This window comes from Pseudopipra pipra, chromosome 21, assembly GCF_036250125.1.
Source record: "Pseudopipra pipra isolate bDixPip1 chromosome 21, bDixPip1.hap1, whole genome shotgun sequence".
NCBI classification, from domain to species: Eukaryota; Metazoa; Chordata; class Aves; order Passeriformes; family Pipridae; genus Pseudopipra; species Pseudopipra pipra.
In genome coordinates this window covers 6,967,490-6,987,721 of record NC_087569.1, presented here as the reverse complement: position 1 = coordinate 6,987,721, position 20,232 = coordinate 6,967,490, and the positions used below count along the sequence as shown (strand labels likewise).

Genomic DNA, 20,232 nt, shown 5'->3' with positions numbered 1-20,232 from the left:
GAATAGCCCGGGGCTGGGGGCCAAACCTGGTGTCACCCCCTCGCCCCATTTTGGTACCTAGACCCAGTGTCACCTCTCTCGCCCCATCCAGTGCTGGACCCAGTGTCACTCACCCCCTCTCCCCATCCCGGTGTCACCCCCTTCACCTCATCCCAGCACCAGCCCTAGTGTCACCCCCTGCCCCATCGTGGTGCTGGCTGGACCCGGTGTCATTGCCTCACTGCATCCCGGTGCAGCCCCAGTGTCACCCCCTGGCTCCATCGCGGTGCCGGACCTGGTGTGTCACACCCCCTCTCCCCACCGCCGTGCGGCCGCGGTGTCACCCGCACGCTCCATCCCGGCGCAGGACCTGGTGTCGCTTCCCTTCTCCCCCCATCCCGGTGCCGGTCCCAGTCACCCCCCTCTCCCCCATCCCGGTGCCGGTCCCGGTGTCACCGCTCGGCCCCGGCGGGGCGCTGCGGCGCCCGCGCTCTCCGGGAAGGCGCCGCTCGGCCCCGCCCCGTCCCGCCCCTCCCAGCGGCCACTCGGGGTGCGCGGGCGGCCCCTCGGGCGGCGGCGGCGGGGCCGGGGCGGGCGGGAGGGAGGGAGGGGTCCGCACCGGGGCCGTGGGCCCGCACCGGGGCCGGGCCCGCCATGCCGCCGCCGCTGCCCGCCGCGCTCCTCGGCGTCGTCCTCATCGCGCTGCTCGCCGGGCTGCTGGCGCGGTCAGGGCCTCGGGGGCTGGTTTGGGGTCGTGGGGGAGCCCGCGGGGGCTCGAGGGGGGGTGTGACAGGGGTGGGGAGTGGGCGCGGAGCTGGCAGAGGGGTGATAGGGGGGCTGGAGGGTGACAACGCGGCGGGTGGGGCTGTCCTGGGATGGGAGGAGCTCGCAAGGGTCAAGGGGTGGCCCGTAGGGCTGGCAGTGGGGTGTCGGGGGGGTTTTGGGGGCCCACGGGAGTTTTGGGGGGGTGATAAGGGTGGTTGGGGTAGTGTCAGGGATGGAGGGGGCCCCACGAGGCTGAGGGTGAGGTGTTGGGGGTCTAGGAGGGGAGAAGCAGGGATTAAGGGGGACAAAGAGGGCTCTGGGGAGTTTGGGGAATTTGGGGGGCTCACAGGACTTGGAGGGAGTCTGCAGGGAATTGGGGGCTCCTAGGGCTAGGAGGTTGGGGATGTCAGTGCCTTGGGGGCATACAGAAGTTTATGGGAGCCTGCAGGAGTGGGCACGGAGTTGTCAGGGGGGCGTGGGGGTCAAAGGCACCCCTCAGGGCTTGGAGGATGTGTCAGAGATTGTTGGGGGTGACCCTGCAGGGTCTCTGCCCCAGCCTGGGGCCCTGGGAGCTCCTGTTCAGCTGTGGGTGCTGGAGCTGGTGCTCAAAGGGCAAAGAGGGCTGGTCCCCAGCCCCAGTGGGGAGGCTGACCCTGGCCTTCCCCCTGTCCCCACAGGTGGCTGGCATGTCGCCTGGCTGTTACCTGGTGCCGGCAGAAGCTTCATGCAGAGCTGAAGATTGGCTCCTTTGGCTTCTTCTGGGCCCAGAACATCAGCCTCAAGTTTCAGCAGGAGCAGCAGACTGTGGTGGGTACCCGAGCAAGGGGTGGTCACGGGCAGACGGGCAGAGAGGGTGGTTATGGTCACTTACAGGCTGGCAGCAAATCTGTGTAGCCGTGCTCCTGTTGGGCATCCCCATGACTGGTGCCAGGCCCTTCCTCCAAGGGCCACACTTGGGGTTTTAGCTGCTCCTTGAATGATCCCAGGCATTGGGAGTAGAGCAGGAATGTCAGGATGAGCATCATAAGGCTCAGGTTGTTTCTTCTCTGACCTGCCCGTGTGTCCTTGCAGGAGATTGATAACATCTGGATCTCCAGTAAACTGAGCCGGGAGCTGCCGTATGTACCCCCACGCCAACTCCCTGCCTGCTCGCCTGGGGGGTCTGGCTCACCCCTAGCCCCACTGACTGTGGTCCTGCTGCCTTTACACCTTCCTGACATCCCTATTTCCCCATGGTCTGCTCTATGAGAGAGTGAACCACTTTTTGAGGTGGCAGTGTCTTGTGGGTGCCCTTGTGCCGGTCCTGCACATCCCTGGGATGGGGGACATCACTGGTGGTGGGGCTGGGTGTGCCAAGTGTGAGCTCTTGTAAGAGCTGCCTGTGCTGTTCTCCCACAGGCGCTACTTCGAGCTGTGTTTTGGTGAGGTGCGAATCCGCACGGATCTCCAGAAGGGCCCTGGGTTCCAGCCGTCCGTCCCGGAGGCTCCCAGAGAAGCTGACGGAAATGAAAGCAGAGCAGACCTGACTCTTAAACCTTCCCTGCTAAGGCTACTTAGCCAGGTGAGGCACTGGCTTGATGAGATGCTGTTGTGGGCTGCGCTGCTGTCGGATATCCCTCACCGTAGCACCTTCCTCCCAGCTCTTTTCCATCCACATGGATTCCATCAACATCATGGTTCTGCACGTGGCCACCTCAGAGTCTCTCTGGCACATCCAGGCCAGCCAGACGCGTCTCCTCCTGAATGGCAACGGGAAGAGGTAATACTGTGCTTGCATGCACTCTGCTTCAGGGGCAGGGAGGCTCCTCTGACCCCAGCCTGGTGTCTTCTCTCTCTGTTCCACTCAGCAGCATCTCATGTCACCTGTGATGTGACACATTAACCTCTCCAGGCTGGCCTGGTTCCTTTTTGCATCACGGGAATCTTGAGTTGTGTGTTCTCCAAATAATGTGTTGCTGGTGTGCATGGACTTAGGGCATGATCTGCTTTGAGGAGCACTTGAAGCAGGGACTTGGGATCCCCGTGTCCCACAGAAAAGAGAGGACAGGGACTTGGTTTGGCAGCAGCAAGGCCCACATCCTCCCTCTCTTTTCTGCTTTCCCCAGCCTGACCTGCGAGGTGAGCCTGACAAAGGTGAACAGCAAAGTCCTCCGGAGCAGCCAGCTGGTGAGTGCTGGAGAATTCCACACTTGGAGCCTGGGCACCGGCTCTGTGGGATACCCTGAGGACCCACTCCAGCGTGTCCCTGAGGCTGGGCAATGCTGTGAGGCTCTGAGCCCAATGCTGGGCACCTGCAGCATCTGCTGGCAGGACATTGGGTGTCACTCCTTGCTGTATCCCCACGCAGGATGACACGTGCCTGGCAGAGCTGGCCTTGGCACTCTCCCTCTCGCTGGAGATCAGCAGCAAGCGACGGCTGGTGGGCGTCCGGCTGTGCATCCGGACACTGCAGGCAGAGCTGCACGAGGGGCTTTTCTGCAGCCCCCTCCTGCACCACGTCACTGCCGGGGCCCAGCACAGCAGCACAGGGGAACAGCCCAGCACAGGTCAGGACAGGGACAGGGACAAGCTCCAGGCCCGGCAGGGGCTGGCAGCCCCCATTCTTGCACTGGAGCCAGAGGGATTTGGCTGTGCCGTCACTCCCTCCTGCTGCAGAGTGTGGGGCTTTGGGCAAGAGCCTTCCCATGGCTGTGTTCTTCTCCAGGCCCTGAGGAGCCCCCAAAGTCCCTGTCTGTGCTGAGCAGGGACACTCTGCAGCTTATCCCCAGGAGGGTGGAGATGAAGCTGGAGAACACTAGCATGGTGCTGTCCATGAACAGCCAGAAGAGGTAAGGAGGCAAGTGGAGGCAAGAGGCTGTCCTAAACCAAATTAGTGCTTGGGACATGGACCTGGAAACAGCTGTGCCATTCCTTGCTCATCCAGACTGCAGAGAGTGAGTCCTAGAGCCCACCCCAGTGGGAAGGACTGAGCTTGGCTAGGGGCTGGGCTCTTGGGGAGGGAGTTCTCTAGCAGGACAGCCTGATGGGATGCTCTGCTGATGGGATGCGAGCACTGGGCTGGGCTTCAGCTGGGCACTGTCTGGTGTCTGACCATGCCGGCATGCTGGTCAGCTGGTGATGAAAAACGGGGAGATGAAGGACATGATGGTGTGGTTCCCTTCTGACAGTGTTTCCCCGCTTCTTACAGGCACCTCACCTGGAGCCTGAAGCTGCTGCAGTTTCTATATCAGCGTGAAGACGAGCAGATCCCACTGCGCAACTTCACGCCCAGCTCAGACCTGGACCAAATGAGTGTAGACCTCCAGCTGGAGGGCAAGTAGCCAGAAGGGAGGGCAGGAGAGGGCTGCCACCACTCCTCTCTGCCACCCCTGACTTCTGCTCCTCTCTCTCCACAGATGGCCTTCTCCTGTCCCAGAGCCGCCAACGCATCGTGTGCCTCAACTCCCTGAAGACCAGCCTACAGGTAAGCGATTGCTGGGCACAGTCCTTTCTCCTGAGGGTGACTGGTTTGGCTCCTGGCATGAGTTTTTTGCCACCTGGCCCTCTCCCTGCTCTAGGTCACAGCCATTGACCTCTCGGCTGCTGTTCTGCTCAACACCTGCATCATCCACTACCGTCACCAAGAGTTTTCACACTGGCTGGGCCTGTTGGCACAAGAGTACAGGTGCCGGGCAGTGCCTGTCCCCAGCCAAGGGCACAAAGGAAGGTAAACTTGGCCTCAGCACAGCTGCTGGTATCACAGCTTGTTTGCTCTTGCCACACTCTGGCAGGGTGCCTGGGCACTCAGCACCTTCTCTGCCCTGCGCACAGCCTGTGGGATGGGGTGGCTGGTACAGAGAGTGGGAGGTGATCAGGTAGCTCCTGAAGAGAGGGTGTCCCTCTGGGCCTGTTCCCTGCCATGGTCTATGGCCTACAGCTCCCAGTAAAAGACCATCCCTGCTTGTCCCATGCAGGAGCTATCCCCAAATCATAGCGCCCATCATCCTGAGTGCCTCACTGTCCAACGTCAGTGTGTCCGTGCAGCTGGGGGACACACCACCCTTCGCCTTGGGCTTCAACTCCATCTCTGCAGGTACGGGCTGGCATCAGGGTGGCTGCTGGGCTCTTCTGGGGGGTTGATGGCTGTGCCAGAGAGGCACTAGGAGGGGAACAGGGACGGCCGTGCTGCCACTGTGCTTACCCATGTCTGCATGTGGCCAGGGGCTGTGGATCCCTGACTGGTTGTGCCTGTGTTTGGGCAAGCCCTGCCCATACTCACCCTCTCCTCTCTGCTCACAGACTACCAGCACCTGCGGCCGCAGAGTGTGCACCAGCGAGCGGTGCTGGCCGTGGACCACCTGTGCTGGCGTGTGGGCAACGACTCGCACATCCAGCGTGCCCCACATCCCCCCAACATGCACGTGTGGGGAGAAGCCCTCATCCTCGACTCCTTCAACCTCCAGGTGAGGGGCAAGCCAAGGGGGCAAGGGTGGCTTTCGGGAGAGAGATGCCATGTGGGTGGTACGGGGACATCCTGCAGCCTGAGAGTGATCATCCTGTTTGTCCTACAGGGCAGCTACAACCAGCCCCTGGGCATGTCCAGCGCCCAGTCGGATACGCTTTTCCTGGACTGCACCATCCGGGGGTTGCAAGTGGAGTCGTCAGACACCTGCACTGAGTGCCTGGCCAGGGTCCTGCCCCTGTTCTGCCCACAGCCCAGCGGAGCTGAGCTTGCCAAACAGCCCCCCTCTGCCTCCAGTGAGCCCTGGCGGCTGCTCTGGAAGGTGGATCTGAAGGTGGAGGATGTGAACCTTTTCACACTCTCGACCCTGGTGGGTAAGTAGCATCCAGGCTGATCCCAGATGGGTGTCCTGCAATAACCCCACAGTTGGGAGTCTGGCATGCTGTGGTGTGCCTCCTCCATGCCTCCAGCACTGATGTGCTGTCTCTCTAGGTGCCTTGGAGCTGCGGCTGGACACGCTGACTGTCCTAGGAAGTGCTGAGAGCTGCACAGTCAGCGTGCAGGGCATGGTGCTGGCCTTGGTGAAGAGCATCACTGAGAAGATGCAGCCGTGCTGCAAAGCTCCTGCCATCCCCAACCCGGTGGCCAACCTCTCCATGCTCTCTGTCACCTACCACAGCAGCATCCGCTCCCTGGAGGTTGGTTTGGGTGTCAGGATGCTGCTTTATCCTGTAGTAGTGGGACTGGGATGGATGGGGCAGGGGGAGGATTGGCTGGCACCGAAAGGTACTGGGGAGGAGAACGGGGCTGTGCTGTGCTGGCCCTGGCAGTGACGTGGTGCCTGCTTGCTCTCTCTGGCACAGGTGCAGTGCGGTGAGGGGCTGGCAGTGCTGTGGAGCCCTCCTGACCATATGCACCTCTACCATCACACCCTGGCCACCCTGCAGTGCCACGAAGCCTTGTGGAACGCCCTTGGCCACAGGACGCTTCCCTCCCTACCCCCAGAGAGCCCCACGTCCCACCCAACCACCCCTACTGAATCACCGGGGCCCCTCCAGCCAAAAGGGCCATCCTCCAAAAGACTTTTGTCCCTGTCCCTAGAGCTGAGCTCCGCCAAAGTCACAGCCTTTGTCTCTGAGGCCAACTACATCAGCCTGGCTGCCGAGCGGACCTCGGTGAGCTGGCATGGTGGTGCCCTGCACGGCTACTGCCCCGAGCTGGCCGCTGGCTTTGATGGGCACAGCATCTTCAGCTTCAAGGAGGTGGAGGTGAAACTGCTGCCAGAGCTGGAGGAGGTCATCCGGCACCGTGACGCCTTCCCCACCCTGCGCACCCTCCGCAACCGTGGCTGGGCCTTCTCCTTTGCCAGTGTGACCATCGAGTTCCCCTACCAGTACGACTTCTCCCGCACGCTGGACGCTGCCGTGGGCGTGCAGAAGTGGCTGAAGGGCCTTCACCGGCCTGGGCGCCCCACCAGCACGGTGCTGCCCCCAGACCTCCTGCTTAAAGTGACCCACTTCTCCTGGGTCTTCCTGGACGATGTCTTTGAGGTCAAGTTACGAGACAACTATGAGCTGATGAAGGACGAGAGCAAGGAGAGCGCCAAGCGCCTGCAGCTGCTGGACGCCAAGGTGGCTGCGCTGCGCAAGCAGCACGGGGAGCTGCTGCCTGCCCGCAAGATCGAGGAGCTGTACGCCTCACTGGAGAAGAAGAACATCGAGATCTACATCCAGCGCTCGCGGCGCCTCTACGCCAACACACCCATGCGGAGGGCCCTTCTCACCTGGACCCTGGCCCACCTGGAGCTGGTGGCCATGGCTGATGAGTCCTTCCATGGCACAGAACGTGTATTGGAGCAGATGAGGGACCTGGATGATGTTAGCCCGTTCCCTTCCGAGGGTCTGGAGATGGTCACCCAGTGGTGCCGCATGATGAAGGGCAGAGTTGGCAGCTTCTTTGGTGAGTTGCTTCACGTGAGGGTGCCCTTGGAGGACAGCACAATGGCTGTGATGGCTGGGCTTCCGGGACAGGGACCTACTGACACCATGCAAGCAGAGAAAATGATTTTTGGAGGTTCAAGGGAGTGGGAAGGGAGCAGAGATGTGACAGGAGAGTGGTTCCTTGTGTGGCTGAGAGTGGGGGACTGGGGCAGTGTCCCTTTGCTGCCGCATGTCTCAGTGCTTCCTCCGCCCTGCAGTGCGGATCCGTGACTACCCTCGTTACCTCTTTGAGATCCGGAACTGGCAGCTCTCCGGCCGGCTGATCGGAGCCGAGCAGTGCGGCCAGGCCTGCTCCCGGCGCCGCCAGGTCCTGAAGCTGGGGCTGCCCTGGGGGGATGCCACGGTGGAGAGGAACATGCCACCCTTGAAGTTCTACCACGACTTTCACTGTAAGAGGAATGGGGGGGCTCTGTGCTGGGGTAGGGATGGGGCAGCGTGGGATGTGCAAATGGCTGAGCCAATCTCTGTGTTCCCAGCTGTGATCTCCCAGTACACCATCGTGTGGGGGCCCTGCTGGGACCCAGCCTGGACCCTGATTGGCCAGTGTGTGGATCTTCTCACGAAGCCCTCAGAGGATCCCAGCGCCCCATTGCCCTGGTGGGACAAGAGCCGCCTTCTCTTCCACGGAGACTGGCACATGGACATTGAACAGGCCAACCTGCACCAGCTGGCCACTGAGGTGGGTGCTGCTGGGCTGGGGAACAGAGCATGGCGCGGGGTCAGCTCACACCTCCCTCTCCTCATGCTTGTCCTTCCAGGACCCCTACAACACCACAGAGAACATGCACTGGGAGTGGAGCCAACTGTCCTTCCACTGGAAGCCCGGGCAGTTTGTCTTCAAGGGCAACCTGGATATCAACGTCCGGACAGCCTCCAAGTGAGTGTGGGCCCTGGAGCACAGAGGCCTCCACCAGTGCCAGGGAATGACTGGGGTCTCTTTCTGCATTCAGGTATGACGACTGCTGCTTCCTGCACCTGCCTGACCTGTGCATGACGCTGGACCTGCAGTGGCTGTGTCACGGGAACCCCCATGACCACCACGGTGTGGTGCTGCGCTCCCCCGAATTCCTGCCCGAGGTGCCAGTAGGGCAGCAGTATGACTCCTACCGTGCCTTCCGCTCCGAGAACCTCAACCTCTCCATCCGAATGGACCTGACTCGGCCCAGTAAAGGTGGGTGATAGTGTCCTGGGGATCCCTTTGGGACAAGGGGGATGGGGCAGAGCATGCTGGTTTGAGCAATCCTTATGTGTCCTGGGTTGGGTGCTGCCATGTCCCTGCCCCAGGGTGCTGACAGTGGGTATATTCTCAGAGCACTCCCAGCCCCGGATCCTGCTCTACAGCAGCACCCTCCGCTGGATGCAGAATTTTTGGGCCACGTGGACCAGCGTGACACGGCCCATATGCCGCGGGAAGCTCTTCAACAACATGAAACCCAGCAAGAAGAAGCTGGGGCAGCATTACAAGCAGTTGTCCTATACAGCACTCTTCCCTCGGCTGCAGGCAAGTCCCAGGGGTGGGGGGCTGGTATTACCTCCCTGCTGTACCTGCGCTGGGCTCTCAGCTGGACTCTCTGCTCTCTCACAGGTGCATTACTGGGCCTCCTTTGCCCAGCAGCGGGGGATCCAGGTGGAATGCTGCCAGGGACACATCTTCACTCGTGGCACTCAACGGCTCATACCACAAGGTGAGTGGGAATCCTGCCAGCAGCACTTCCTTGTATGGCAGGGCCCTGGCTGACCCCCTGCCTCTGTCCCCCAGCTGGCACAGTGATGCGACGCCTCATTTCCGAGTGGAGCATCACGCAGATGGTGAGCGACCTGAGCCAGGTCACCGTGCACCTCATGGCCTCCACTTGCGACGAGAATGCCGACCACCAGCTCGACACCCTGGTGAAGAAAACCCACCTGCTGAGCCTGTCCTCCCTCACCTACCAGCGGCACAGCAACCGCACGGCTGAGGAGGTAGCGCTGCAAACACAGGGCACGGCATCCTGTGCTGGCCTGGTGGCATCCCCAGGACAGGGGGACCTTGGTTGTTGAGTGCAATGGGGGAGGGATTCGGCTTCAGAGGAGACAGGTCTTCAGGGCCTCTGATCTCCCAAGCACCTAGCCTTGTTCCACCCACAGCATCCCTGGCATGGGCCCATGCTGGGGACTCTGGGGTGGTCCCCCAGGCTCTGGCCCCCACGTTCTGCCTGTAGGGCCTGGCAGGGCTCCCAGCCCCTGTGTGTGAGGCCCGTGGTCACAGGCTGGAGGTAGCTTTGCCATGCTGAGGCTCTCACCCTCCGTGCCCAGGAGCTGCCCCTGCGCGATGGGGACGATGGTTTCCACACGCACCAGCTGCACTTGGTGGACCTGCGGGCGTCCTGGACCACCACGAACCGGGACATCGCCTTCGGCCTCTACGACGGCTACAAGAAAGCGGCTGTGCTCAAGCGCAACCTGTCCACCGAGGCCCTGAAGGGGCTGAAGATCGACACGCAGCTGCAGGCCAAGAAGCTGAAGCGGGGCCCGCTCTCTGCTCACTCCATCCCTGCCAGAGTGACTGCTCCCATCACCAGCGGCCGACCCGAGAGAGCCTCCTCGGGGGGTGAGCATGGTGGGGAGGGGAGCAAGGGGCAGCCCACAGCTGAAAGCCATGCTTCCCTTCACCCTGTACCCCCCAGCCAGCCCCCTGCAGCCTTGCACTGACTCTTTTTCCCTCCCCAGGGGCTTACATGCTGCAGAAGCTCATTGAGGAGACAGACAAGTTCGTGGTATTCACGGAGGAGGAGTCGGGGGCCAGTGAGCAGCTCTGCGGCATCGCCGCCTGTCAGACCGACGACATCTACAACCGCAACTGCCTCATCGAGCTGGTGAACTGCCAGGTGCCTGCCTGTCCCCACGACCTGGCTGTGAGAGGGCCCCAGAAAGGCTGGTCTGACCCCTGGCGTCTCTCCCCCCACAGATGGTTCTGCGCGGCGCGGAGACGGAGGGCTGTGTGATCGTGTCCGCTGCCAAGGCCCAGCTGCTGCAGTGCCAGCACCACCCTGCCTGGTACGGGGACACACTGAAGCAGAAGACGTCCTGGACCTGCCTGCTGGATGGCATGCAGTACTTTGCCACGACAGAGAGCAGCCCCTCTGAGGGGGAGCACGGGCAGCTCTGGCTGGAGGTGAGTGTCTGGGGGGCTGTGATAGGTGAGCTGTGTGGGGGACGGACAGTGCTGTCTGACCTGGCCAAGGCAGGGAGAATGGGGACAGCCAATGGTGCCTTCTTGCCTCCCCAGGTGAAAAATATTGAGGAACATCGGCAAAGGAGCCTGGACTCGGTGCAGGAGCTGATGGAGAGCGGGCAGGCAGTGGGGGGCATGGTCAGCACCACGACAGGTACTGTCTACAGGGCTGGCTGCTGTGCCTACTCCAGTCCTGTTTGTGTGTGACCCCAAGGCTGCTGGAGCTGAGAGCATCTGACCTGTCCATGCATGGCTCCAGGAGCTGACTGATGCTCTGAGCCCTGCACCATGAAGTTCCCGATGTGCCAGGACATGGTGCTCTGACCGTGGTGCCTCTGCCTGTCCTCAGACTGGAATCAGCCCTCGGAAGCCCAGCAGACCCAGCAGGTACAGAGGATCATCTCTCGCTGCAGCTGCCGCATGTACTACATCAGCTACAGCCATGACATTGACCCCGAGCTGGCCACGCAGATAAAGCCACCCGAGACTCCTGCCAACCAGGAGAAGGAGGATCTGCTGAAGAAGCAGGAGGGTCAGTATGTCCAGGCAGTGTGCCTTGGAGCAAAGCTCTGGGCTGACCCACAGGTGCTTGCTAACTCCAGGGGTGATCTGTGTTGGCCCTGCTGAGATCAGAGGGGTGCACACAGCCCCTGCAGTGCACCAGATGATGCTGAGCATGCTGTGCCTGCTGGAACCAGTGTAACCCCCGTCTGTCTCTGGCTGGTCGCCATTTGCATCCTGTTTCTGGCCATGCTGAGGCCCCACTTGCCTTTTGTGTTGCTGCAGGAGCTGTGGATACCTTCACACTGATCCACCACGACCTGGAGATCTCCACCAACCCAGCACAGTATGCCATGATCCTTGACATAGTCAACAACCTACTGCTGCACGTGGAGCCCAAACGCAAGGTACCCACCTGTATACTCCAAATATGCACACAAGTAACCAGAGAGCTAACCATGGGCTTTCAGGTACTGAAGGAAGTTTATTTTGGAAACACTTTACAACTGTGAAACTCACAGCTGGGTGGAAAGAAACAACACACACCAAGCAGGGCTCCTTGTCCATGCATACCAAAGGCCCAGGCATGCCCATACTGCCCTGTGGGCTGCTTTTCACAGTTTTTTCCCTTTTTCTTCTCCTTTTTCCTTCCACCATCTGTGGGAAAGAATGCTTTTATGTACCTTGCAAACACCTTTTTTGATAAGGGTTTGCCTGTTCTGTCTGTCCTGGCAAAAAGTCGTCCAGCCCGAGGGAAAGACAGAATATCAGCTGATCTCATACGTTCTTCCAAACTTAGTTTTTTTCAGCCACAAAATGTGTCTTGAGCAAGGAGAAATTCTCAAAAAGAGAAATTCTCCTCACCTATTTCTTGCCCGGGGTCCCCTTGACAACGGACAGTAATGCACTCAGACTGCATTTTGCATACAAGGATTTTATTATAAACAAACTTGTTCTTTTTACCTACTTTTTCTCTGTCCATGCGCTTGTATCTCATCTCTAATTGGTCTCTAGCTTCTGTTCACATGCCCCATCTCGTCTCTTGACAGGTCACTGGTATTTCTTCTCATGTCCAAACACATTCCTCTATCTGCAGCTGTTTTTCTTCTCTTTCTCACGTTTTCTTCCTTAATGATGTTTTACTTGTTCCTTTGCCAGGCAACAGCTGTAGCTCAAGGTCAAAGCTGGTTGCTACACCCCCTCAACCCCCCACACCACAGGACTTCAGGTCACTGTGTCACTCACTGCTCCCAGACACTCCTAACCTTCCCCTGTCCCCATGTCCAGGAGCACAGCGAGAAGAAACAGCGGGTGCGCTTCCAGCTGGAAATCTCCAGCAACCCCGAGGAGCAGCGCAGCAGTATCCTACACCTGCAAGAGGCCGTGCGGCAGCACGTGGCCCAGATCCGGCAGCTGGAGAAGCAGATGTACTCCAACATGAAGGTGAGCCCACATACAGGCAGTGCCCGGCTCCCCAGGATCCCCACTCCAGGGCAGAGGGTGCTGAGGGTTGTCTGTCCTTCAGTCTTTGAAGGATGACAGCAAAAATGAGATCCTGCTCGACCTGAACCACAGGCTGCAGCAGCAGCTAAGCCAGGAGAAAGCTGACCTGCAACTGGAGAGCGAGGAGCTGAACATACTCATCAGGTAGGATGGGGGGAATGGCTTGAAACTGAAAGTAGGTTTGGATTGGGTATTAGGAAGAAATTATTCCCTGCGAGGGTGGTGAGGCCCTGGCACAGAGTGCCCAGAGAAGCTGTGGCTGCCCCAGCCCTGGAAGTGTCCAAGGCCTGGTTGGACAGGGCTTGGAGCAACCTGGTCTAGTGGAAGGTGTCCCTGCCTGTAACAGGGGGTTGGAAATAGATGAGATTTAAGGTCCCTTCCAGTCCAAACCGTTCTATGATTCTATGATCTCTGGCTTCCTTAGCATTGTGTCCCTCTTACTGAGGGCTCCTACATCCCAGTGCTCTCCTCTCTGCTGCAGGTGCTTCAAGGACTTCCAGCTGCAGCGAGCCAACAAGATGGAGCTGCGAAAGCAGCCGGAGGATGTGAGTGTGGCACGGCGCACGGAGTTCTACTTTGCCCAGGCCCGCTGGCGCCTGACCGAGGAGGATGGGCAGCTGGGCATAGCCGAGCTGGAGCTCCAGCGCTTCCTCTACAGCAAGGTGTGGAGCTAGCCAGTGATACCCACAGCCCCCGAGCTGGGGACAGGGACATGGAGGGCTGACAGGTTTGTCTGTGCAGGTCAACAAGTCTGATGACACGGCCGAGCATCTGCTGGAACTGGGCTGGGTGACAATGAACAACCTCCTGCCCAACGCTGTGTACAAGGCAAGTGGCAGCCTGGGGGAGCAGCCCTGTGTCCTGGAGACATGTAGGTGGCCTGGCCAGAGTGGCCTGTCCTCACCCCAGCCGCCTGTCCTCTTCCCTGCAGGTGGTGCTGCGTCCCCAGAGCTCCTGCCAGTCTGGCCGGCAGCTGGCACTGAGGATTTTCAGCAAGGTCCGGCCACCCGTGGGAGGCATCTCCATCAAGGAGCATTTTGAGGTGCCAGGACTGGACTGGGTCTCTGTGGGGCACAGGCAGCATGTGCCTGGCTCTGACATGTCTCTCTCCCCACAGGTGAACGTGGTACCCCTCACCATCCAGCTCACCCACCAGTTCTTTCACAGGATGATGGGTTTCTTCTTCCCTGGTCGTAATGTGGAGGAGGAGGAGGTGGGGGATGAGGAAGATAAGTCCAAGCTGGTGACGACAGGTGAGAGGCTCATGATCACCCTCCTCCCTGGATGTCCTTGGGCTGCTCTGTCTGCATGTCCAGGTTATGTTTGTGGGCAGCTGCTGGCAAGCCATGTGTTGAGGAACAGGGATTTTTGGTCTCCCCTGTGGACAGGGAGCCAGTGGGAGGGTCTGGGTCATGGCTAACCCCCAGCTGGACACCAGCCACCACCTCCCACCCTGTTTGCCCCAGGGATCCCCGTGGTGAAGCCGCGGCAGCTGATCGTGGCCGATGACTCACTGGGCCCAGGCAAGGGAGTTGCTCAGGGACTGAATCGGACATCAGGGGTCAGAAGATCATTCCGAAAAGCACCCGAGGTACCTGCTGCTGCCTTGAGGGGGAAACCTGGGAGAGCCCTGCTGTGGTATCAGTCTGTTTTTCCTTGGCTTCAGGGCTGGCCAGCCATGTCCTCCCCCACTTGCCTGTCTGTTCTCTCCTGCTCCCTCCCACCACGAGGATTTGCATTCCTTACAACCAGGCACCTGCACGCTTGATATGATCCCTGCAGCATCTCATTTTTCTACCACCATGCCAGAGCAGCTCTCACCTCTCCCTGGTGAAGCAATGCCTTGGCCTAGTGCCCAGCTGTCCCTTCCCTGCTGGTTCCTGGCTGTGTCCCCTCTCCTTCTGTTGCCTTAAGAGACCGCAGAAAAACAGGACTCTGAGACAACTTAGTGGATAAGATAAGATAAAGAGGGTAGATCCTGTGCCTGCATGTTATCTTGTTGTCCAGGCCAGAGTGCAGATGTTCTTAAACAGAATGAAGGCCTACCTTGAGGGAAGTCTAAACAAGCTAACAGAATTTTGAGGGAGCGATATGGGACAGGGTTTGGTATGTGAACCCTTAAGCTACTGCCGTTACTTTTACTGGAAAATACTACTAAGGCATATAATACAGCTACTTCTGAAATCTAGAAAAAGCTAAAAATCCAAAAATCCATACGCATCACTTCCCTTCTGCTCATGGTTCCTGCTCTGTCTCCAGCATCCCGTGGATGACATCGACAAGATGAAGGAGCGTGCAGCCATGAACAACTCCTTCATCTACATCAAGATCCCGCAGGTGCCACTCTGTGTCAGCTACAAGGTGCGGGGCTGGAGGGGCGGGCCATGCTGGGGGTGATCTGGGGCATCGTCCCACACTACCTGACACCCCCATCACTCAGGGTGAGAAGAACAGCGTGGACTGGGGTGACTTGAACCTGGTGCTGCCGTGCCTGGAGTACCACAACAACACGTGGACGTGGCTGGACTTTGCCATGGCGGTGAAGAGAGACAGCCGCAAAGCCTTGGTAGCACAGGTATGTGGGACCCCATCCCACTTCCCACCCTGGAGGCTGCCAGAGCTGCTCTGCCCAGATTGGAGATGGTAACCCCAGGCAGGTGGCATGTCCTGCAGAGTGGGAAGCAGCCACACTGACTCAGCAACTCAGGCTCTCCCCCATGCCGAGGGGCCTGGGTGTGGCCATGGAGTGCTGAGCCCCCTAAATCCTGGGGCAGGTGATCAAAGAGAAGCTACGCCTGAAGCCAGCTGCGGGCGCAGAGGCCCGGGGGAAGCTGGAGAGCAAATCAGACGGGACCATCCAGCAGCAGGAGGAGGACGAGAAGGCGCGTCTGCTCATCGGGCTGAGCGTGGGCGAGAAGAACCCCAGCAAGAAGTCGATCTTTGGCAGGCGCAAATGACAGCAGCACCCGGCAGGCCGGGAAGGGACTGGGGTGCCCCGTGCTCCCCCCTTGGGGGGGCACCCCTAAGGCGGAGGGGGGGCTGTGCTGCTCAGCACAGTGATGCCCGAGGCAGGGATTAGCCATGTGCAGGCCCTCGGCAGCCCCATTGCTGCGGGGCAGGGGTGCAGCAGCACGGGGATGTGGGGGCACAAGGTGCTCCGGAGCTGCCTTGTGGGGTGCAGGCCCTTGTGCCAAGGGCTCCCACGAGCTTCACCCCCTCCCTGCTGTGCGGGTGCTGGGCCCAGCCCCTGGGCCTGGTGAAGCAGCAGGATCGCTCCAGGCTGGGAGAAAGGGGAACAGGAGAGAGTTTAAATAAAAGAGTTTTTAATTTGGAAGAATCTTGAGCCAGTGGCTTCTCACCTCCCTGCAGTGTCAGGCTCAGTGCTGTCCCCTCCCTCAGCCTGACAGCACCCTGTCTGTGGGGGCTTCATCCCTTGCCCTTCCCCAGGAGTTGCTTGGGGAACCCACTTTGGGGGCTCAGTCTGTACACTTAGCCCTCTCAGGTCTTCTCCATGAGCCCATTGGTGCCTGGGGCCATGCCAGGGCTCAGTGTGGGCTGTGTGCACACCCTGCTGGCTGCAGCAAGTGGGGTGCAAAAGAAAGGTTGAAGAGGGAGCCCCAAAGTGTGCAAGGAGGGGTCCTGGAGTGAGGCGGGATCAGTCATGGGGAGCACTGGCAACCCTGATGTGTGTAGGGGGGATCCCGGATCAGGGGCGAGATCAGTCACGGGTGAGTGAGCAACCCCAAAGTGGTGGTGGTGGGGGTCCCGGAGGGTGGGGGATCAGTCACGGGTGGGTGTCGCGGTGCAAGGGGCAGCACCGCCGCCGTGCCCCGGGGCGGGGGGTGGTCGCGGCGGGCGGGGCGGGGCGGGGCGGCGGGGTTATGTAAGGCGGCGATTACCGGGGACCGGGCCCGGGGCGCGGCCGGGCGGCGCCGCGATGGGAGCAACGAGCAGCGGCCCCGGCCCGGCCCCGGCCCCGGTGCGGCCCCCCCAGGTGCGTGCGGTGGCATCATCCCGCGGGGTCCCCCCGGGCATCCCCCGCCCCGGGATCCCCTGGGTGACGCTGTCCTCGGTTCCGCAGGGCCGCGCCGTGGGGGCGTGGGTGCGGGCGCTGCTGAGCCGCGCTGGGTCGATGCCGGTATCGGTACCAGTACCGGGGCTCGCCCTGGCCCCGCGGGGCCCCGCCGAGGAGCCGCCTCTGCCCGGGTGGCCGCTGCCGCAGCTCGTCTCGTTGTTCCTGCCGGAGTTCCCCGTCCGCCCCTCCGCCCGCCAGCAGCAGCTCAAGGTGCCGTCCCGGAGCCCCCACCCTCCGAACGGGGTCCCGGTGCATCCGAACGGGGTCCCTGAACGTCCTCCTGGGGCGCCCGCGCATCCCGCATCCTTCCCCGGCAGCCCCGGGCGCCCTAACGGGTCCCCTCGCACCCTGTACTGGGATTCCTGCTCGTCCTATCGGGGTTCCTGCACGTCCTACCGGGGTTCCCCAGCGCCCTGAGCATCCTCCTGCGCCGTCCGTGTATTCCGTGCCACCATCCCGGCACCGCCGACCGCCTTACCGAGCTCTCCCCGCACGCTGTACGGGTCCCTGTGCATCCTTAGCGGCGTCTCCGGCCGTCCCGCCGGGTCCCCTTCTACCCTCACCACGTCCTCGTGCCCCGTGTCGAGTCTCTCTGTGTTCCACCGGGGTTCCTCTGCACCCCACCCGGATCCCGCGTGTAGTACCGGGGTCCTGTGCATTCTGTCAACATCCACCACTGTCCCGGTCCTCCGTGTCCCTGTGCCCCACGTTGGGTCCCCATGTATCCTGCTGGGGTCCCTATTGGGTCCTCCAGGTCCCCATGTGTCCCCACCGTGCTCTGTGCCCACACCCTCCCCCCTCGCACCACCCCCTTCCTAAGCACCCCAAGCCCATCTCCATGGAGTGCTCAGACCCCGTTCCTTTCCCCCTTTCCCCCCCAGATCCTGGGCTTTGTGGCCAAAGGCTCCTTCGGGACCATCCTCAAAGTGCTGGACTGTGGGAGGGAGAAGGTCTGCGCTGTGAAGGTGGGTGCTGCCCCCGGGGCCCATGGGGTGCCCTCAGCTGCCCCTGTCCCCCTCTGACAGCCCCTCACGTCCCCCCAGGTCGTGCCCAAAGTGGAGGTGCTGCGCCGTGACACCCTCAAGCAGTGCAAGGAAGAAGTCAGCATACAGGTTAAGGGGGGATCCAGGAGGGACCTCAGTCCGTGGAGGGGTTCAGGGTGGCCATGGGGACATGAGGAGGCTGTGGGGGGTGCGGATGGAAGGTGGCAGAAGCGGAGTCCCCGGTCTCCCCTTGGCCCCCCACCCCGGGGGCCGCTCACCCTCTCTGCTTTGTATCCCCAGAGACAGGTCAGGCACCCGTTTGTCCACGGGCTGGGGGACAGCTGGCAGGGCCAGCGCCACCTCTTCATCAGTGAGTGACCATCTGCCTGCGGGCTCGCCCCGGCCCCCCCTGCCCGCGCACGTGTCCCTGCCGCCCGCACACGTGTCCCCGCACACGCACGCGCTCCCCCCGCGCAGCCGCTGCCCCGTGGGGATCCAGGCGCTTGGCTGCCGGCTCCCATCTCTCACCCCGCACCCACCACACGCACAGGGATGGGGGGATAGGGATGGAAACAAGCCACAGCAGCGCAGGGACTGGTGTGGGCGTGAACAAAGCATGCCAGCCCTAGTGCCTCCATGGCCCCGGCAGCCCTGGTGGCTGTGCCACCTCAGTCCCTGCAGTTTGCATGTTGCCAGTGCCTGTGTGACCCCAAGGAACATGTCACTTTGGTACCTGTGTGGCCACAGTGCTGCCCACATGGCTCTGGAGCCCATGTCACCATGGGACACGGCCCCAGTACTCACATGTTCCCATGTTACCTTAGTCATGCCTTTGTCACCTTAGTGTCCATATTGCCCTAGAGCGCTGCCCTTATAACCCCAGCGCTTCCATCACCTCGGTGCACGGCCACGGTGCCCGCGTCACCTGGGTGCATGGCCACAGTTACCTCTGTGGAGTCCTGTGCCCATGCCACTGCGGTGTCCCTCATGCCTGCCTGGCCCCATGGTACAGCCCGTTGGTAAGACATGTCCCCTGTCCCGGCAGTGTGCACCTACTGCAGCACTGGGGACCTGCACGCACTCTGGCGCGCCGCTGGCTGCTTCGCTGAGGCCACCGTCCGCCTGTTCGCCGCCGAACTGGTGCTGGTGCTGGGTGAGTGACCTGCCATGCCGGGGGCAGCCACCACTGTCCCCACCAACGGGGTCCCACAGGTAGGGTCAGCCATCCCCTAGCGTGGGCAGCTGCCTGCCGGGTGCACTGGGGGTGGCAGTGGGTACTGTGCTGGGAGGGGTCACGTGGCACTGATGGCTCTGTCTTCTCCCCAGTGTACCTCCACGACCTGGGCATCATGCACAGAGATGTGAAGGTGGGTGGCAGCAGTGCTGGGGGGCTGGAGGATGGGGTGGGGGGGTTTCTGAACCCCTGGTATGGAGAAGCCACCTCAGTGCCTCTCTCATTTCAGATGGAGAACATCCTCCTGGATGAGAGAGGTAAGAGATTGGTGGCACCGCCTTGGGGACATCCCATCCAAGGGGACACCCTCTCCATGGGGACAACTTCTCCTGCCCCTGCAGGGCACCTCAAGCTCACAGACTTTGGCCTCTCCCGGTACCTGCAGTGGGGCGAGCGAGCCCACACAATCTGTGGCACCCTGCAGTACATGGGTAAGGGGGCAGAGGGGGGCTATGGTGGGGGGCATGGCCCCCCCAGGTGCTCACCCACTCATCCCCACAGCCCCAGAGGTGCTGAGCGGGGGGCCCTACAGCCACGCAGCCGACTGGTGGTCCCTGGGAGTCCTGCTCTTCGCCCTGGCCAGCGGGGAGGTGAGGACCACAGTGTGGTGGGGGAATCAGGGACACCCCAGGGAGAGCCAGAATTCATTCCATGCCCCCTCAGTTCCCTGTGGCACCGGCGGGGGACCATGTGGCCATGCTGGAACGTGTCAAACAGAGCAGCTATGAGAGCCCACCTGCATTCAGCCCTGAGCTGGCCCGGCTGCTTGCCGAGGTAACCTTCCTGCCTTGATTTTGGGGCTCCCTCCGGATGCTGGGATCCCCACCACTCACTGTCCTCCCTCTGTTCCCCAGTTGCTGTGCCACAACCCCCTGTACCGCCTGCGCTACCTCCACCACTTCCAGGGCCACCCGTTCTTCCGTGGAGTGGCCTTCGACGCTGACCTGCTGCAGAAGGACCCGGTGGTGGTGGCAGTGGCCCCGCAACCCCGCGAGCAGTCCCCACCCGACCCTGCCACCTTCGCCGACTTCGACTACGACCTCGCCGCCTCCCCGGACCGGCCCTGGCCTGGCTGAGCCACCATGGCTGGGACCCTCGGCATCGCTCAGGGACATCCCCCCACCCCGGCAGCGGGTCGGACCCTGCTGGGCCGGGTCCCCCACGGGCTACCCGGGTACCCCCAACCTCACCCCCGGGTACCTCAACTCTGTACCTCTCCCCGCGGGAGCAATAAACCCGAGAGCCGCGGGCACTGCTGAAGGCGCTGCCCTGACTCCTGCGGGACGTCCGGGGGGAAAGCGCGACCACCGCGGCGGGTCGCGGGACTGGAGCCCCGATCCCTCGGGTCGGGATGGGGCAGATCTGGAGGGGGGCGTGTAAGGCTGGTTCCCTAGGGGCGGGCGCTGGGGGAGCCCCAGGGTCGGGAAGGAGTTGGGTCCGTGCCCCGTCCGTCTGTCCGTCTGTCCGCGCCTGGGGCCGCGCAGGGCGTTGGGGGGGCGGGGCTTCCCGGGAGTGGGCGCGGCCTCCGCGCAGGCCC

General features: G+C 61.7%; 2 protein-coding genes and 1 long non-coding RNA gene across 3 annotated transcripts; 2 read left to right on the top strand and 1 right to left on the bottom strand.

Moving 5' to 3' along the window:
* The first annotated feature begins 554 nt into the window (after positions 1-554).
* Positions 555-15,740, top strand: BLTP2 (bridge-like lipid transfer protein family member 2). The gene is made up of 39 exons (XM_064677433.1): positions 555-704; positions 1,422-1,551; positions 1,816-1,862; positions 2,143-2,305; positions 2,385-2,503; positions 2,850-2,910; positions 3,092-3,290; positions 3,449-3,572; positions 3,932-4,056; positions 4,140-4,207; positions 4,302-4,450; positions 4,698-4,816; positions 5,023-5,186; positions 5,295-5,559; positions 5,678-5,883; positions 6,049-7,144; positions 7,383-7,574; positions 7,662-7,864; positions 7,944-8,062; positions 8,136-8,356; positions 8,496-8,686; positions 8,771-8,870; positions 8,945-9,147; positions 9,481-9,775; positions 9,895-10,052; positions 10,133-10,339; positions 10,454-10,553; positions 10,749-10,931; positions 11,186-11,307; positions 12,188-12,343; positions 12,426-12,547; positions 12,885-13,065; positions 13,145-13,231; positions 13,335-13,445; positions 13,521-13,656; positions 13,870-13,994; positions 14,663-14,764; positions 14,844-14,978; positions 15,178-15,740. The coding sequence occupies exons 1-39, from the start codon at positions 634-636 to the stop codon at positions 15,358-15,360; spliced, it is 6,738 nt and encodes a 2,245-aa protein (XP_064533503.1). The 5' UTR covers positions 555-633; the 3' UTR covers positions 15,361-15,740.
* LOC135425301 (uncharacterized) lies at positions 15,710-17,827 on the bottom strand. The gene is made up of 2 exons (XR_010435553.1): positions 17,740-17,827; positions 15,710-17,138 (listed from the first exon to the last, which is right to left on the bottom strand). It is a non-coding gene; the product is annotated as an uncharacterized LOC135425301 (long non-coding RNA).
* Positions 16,292-19,955, top strand: RSKR (ribosomal protein S6 kinase related). The gene is given in 11 exon segments (XM_064677440.1): positions 16,292-16,688; positions 17,360-17,443; positions 17,522-17,590; positions 17,762-17,831; positions 18,507-18,614; positions 18,788-18,828; positions 18,908-19,012; positions 19,015-19,126; positions 19,197-19,285; positions 19,359-19,469; positions 19,550-19,955. Coding segments are annotated over 11 exon segments (1,359 nt in total). The 5' UTR covers positions 16,292-16,340; the 3' UTR covers positions 19,772-19,955.
* Positions 19,956-20,232: the final 277 nt, after the last annotated feature.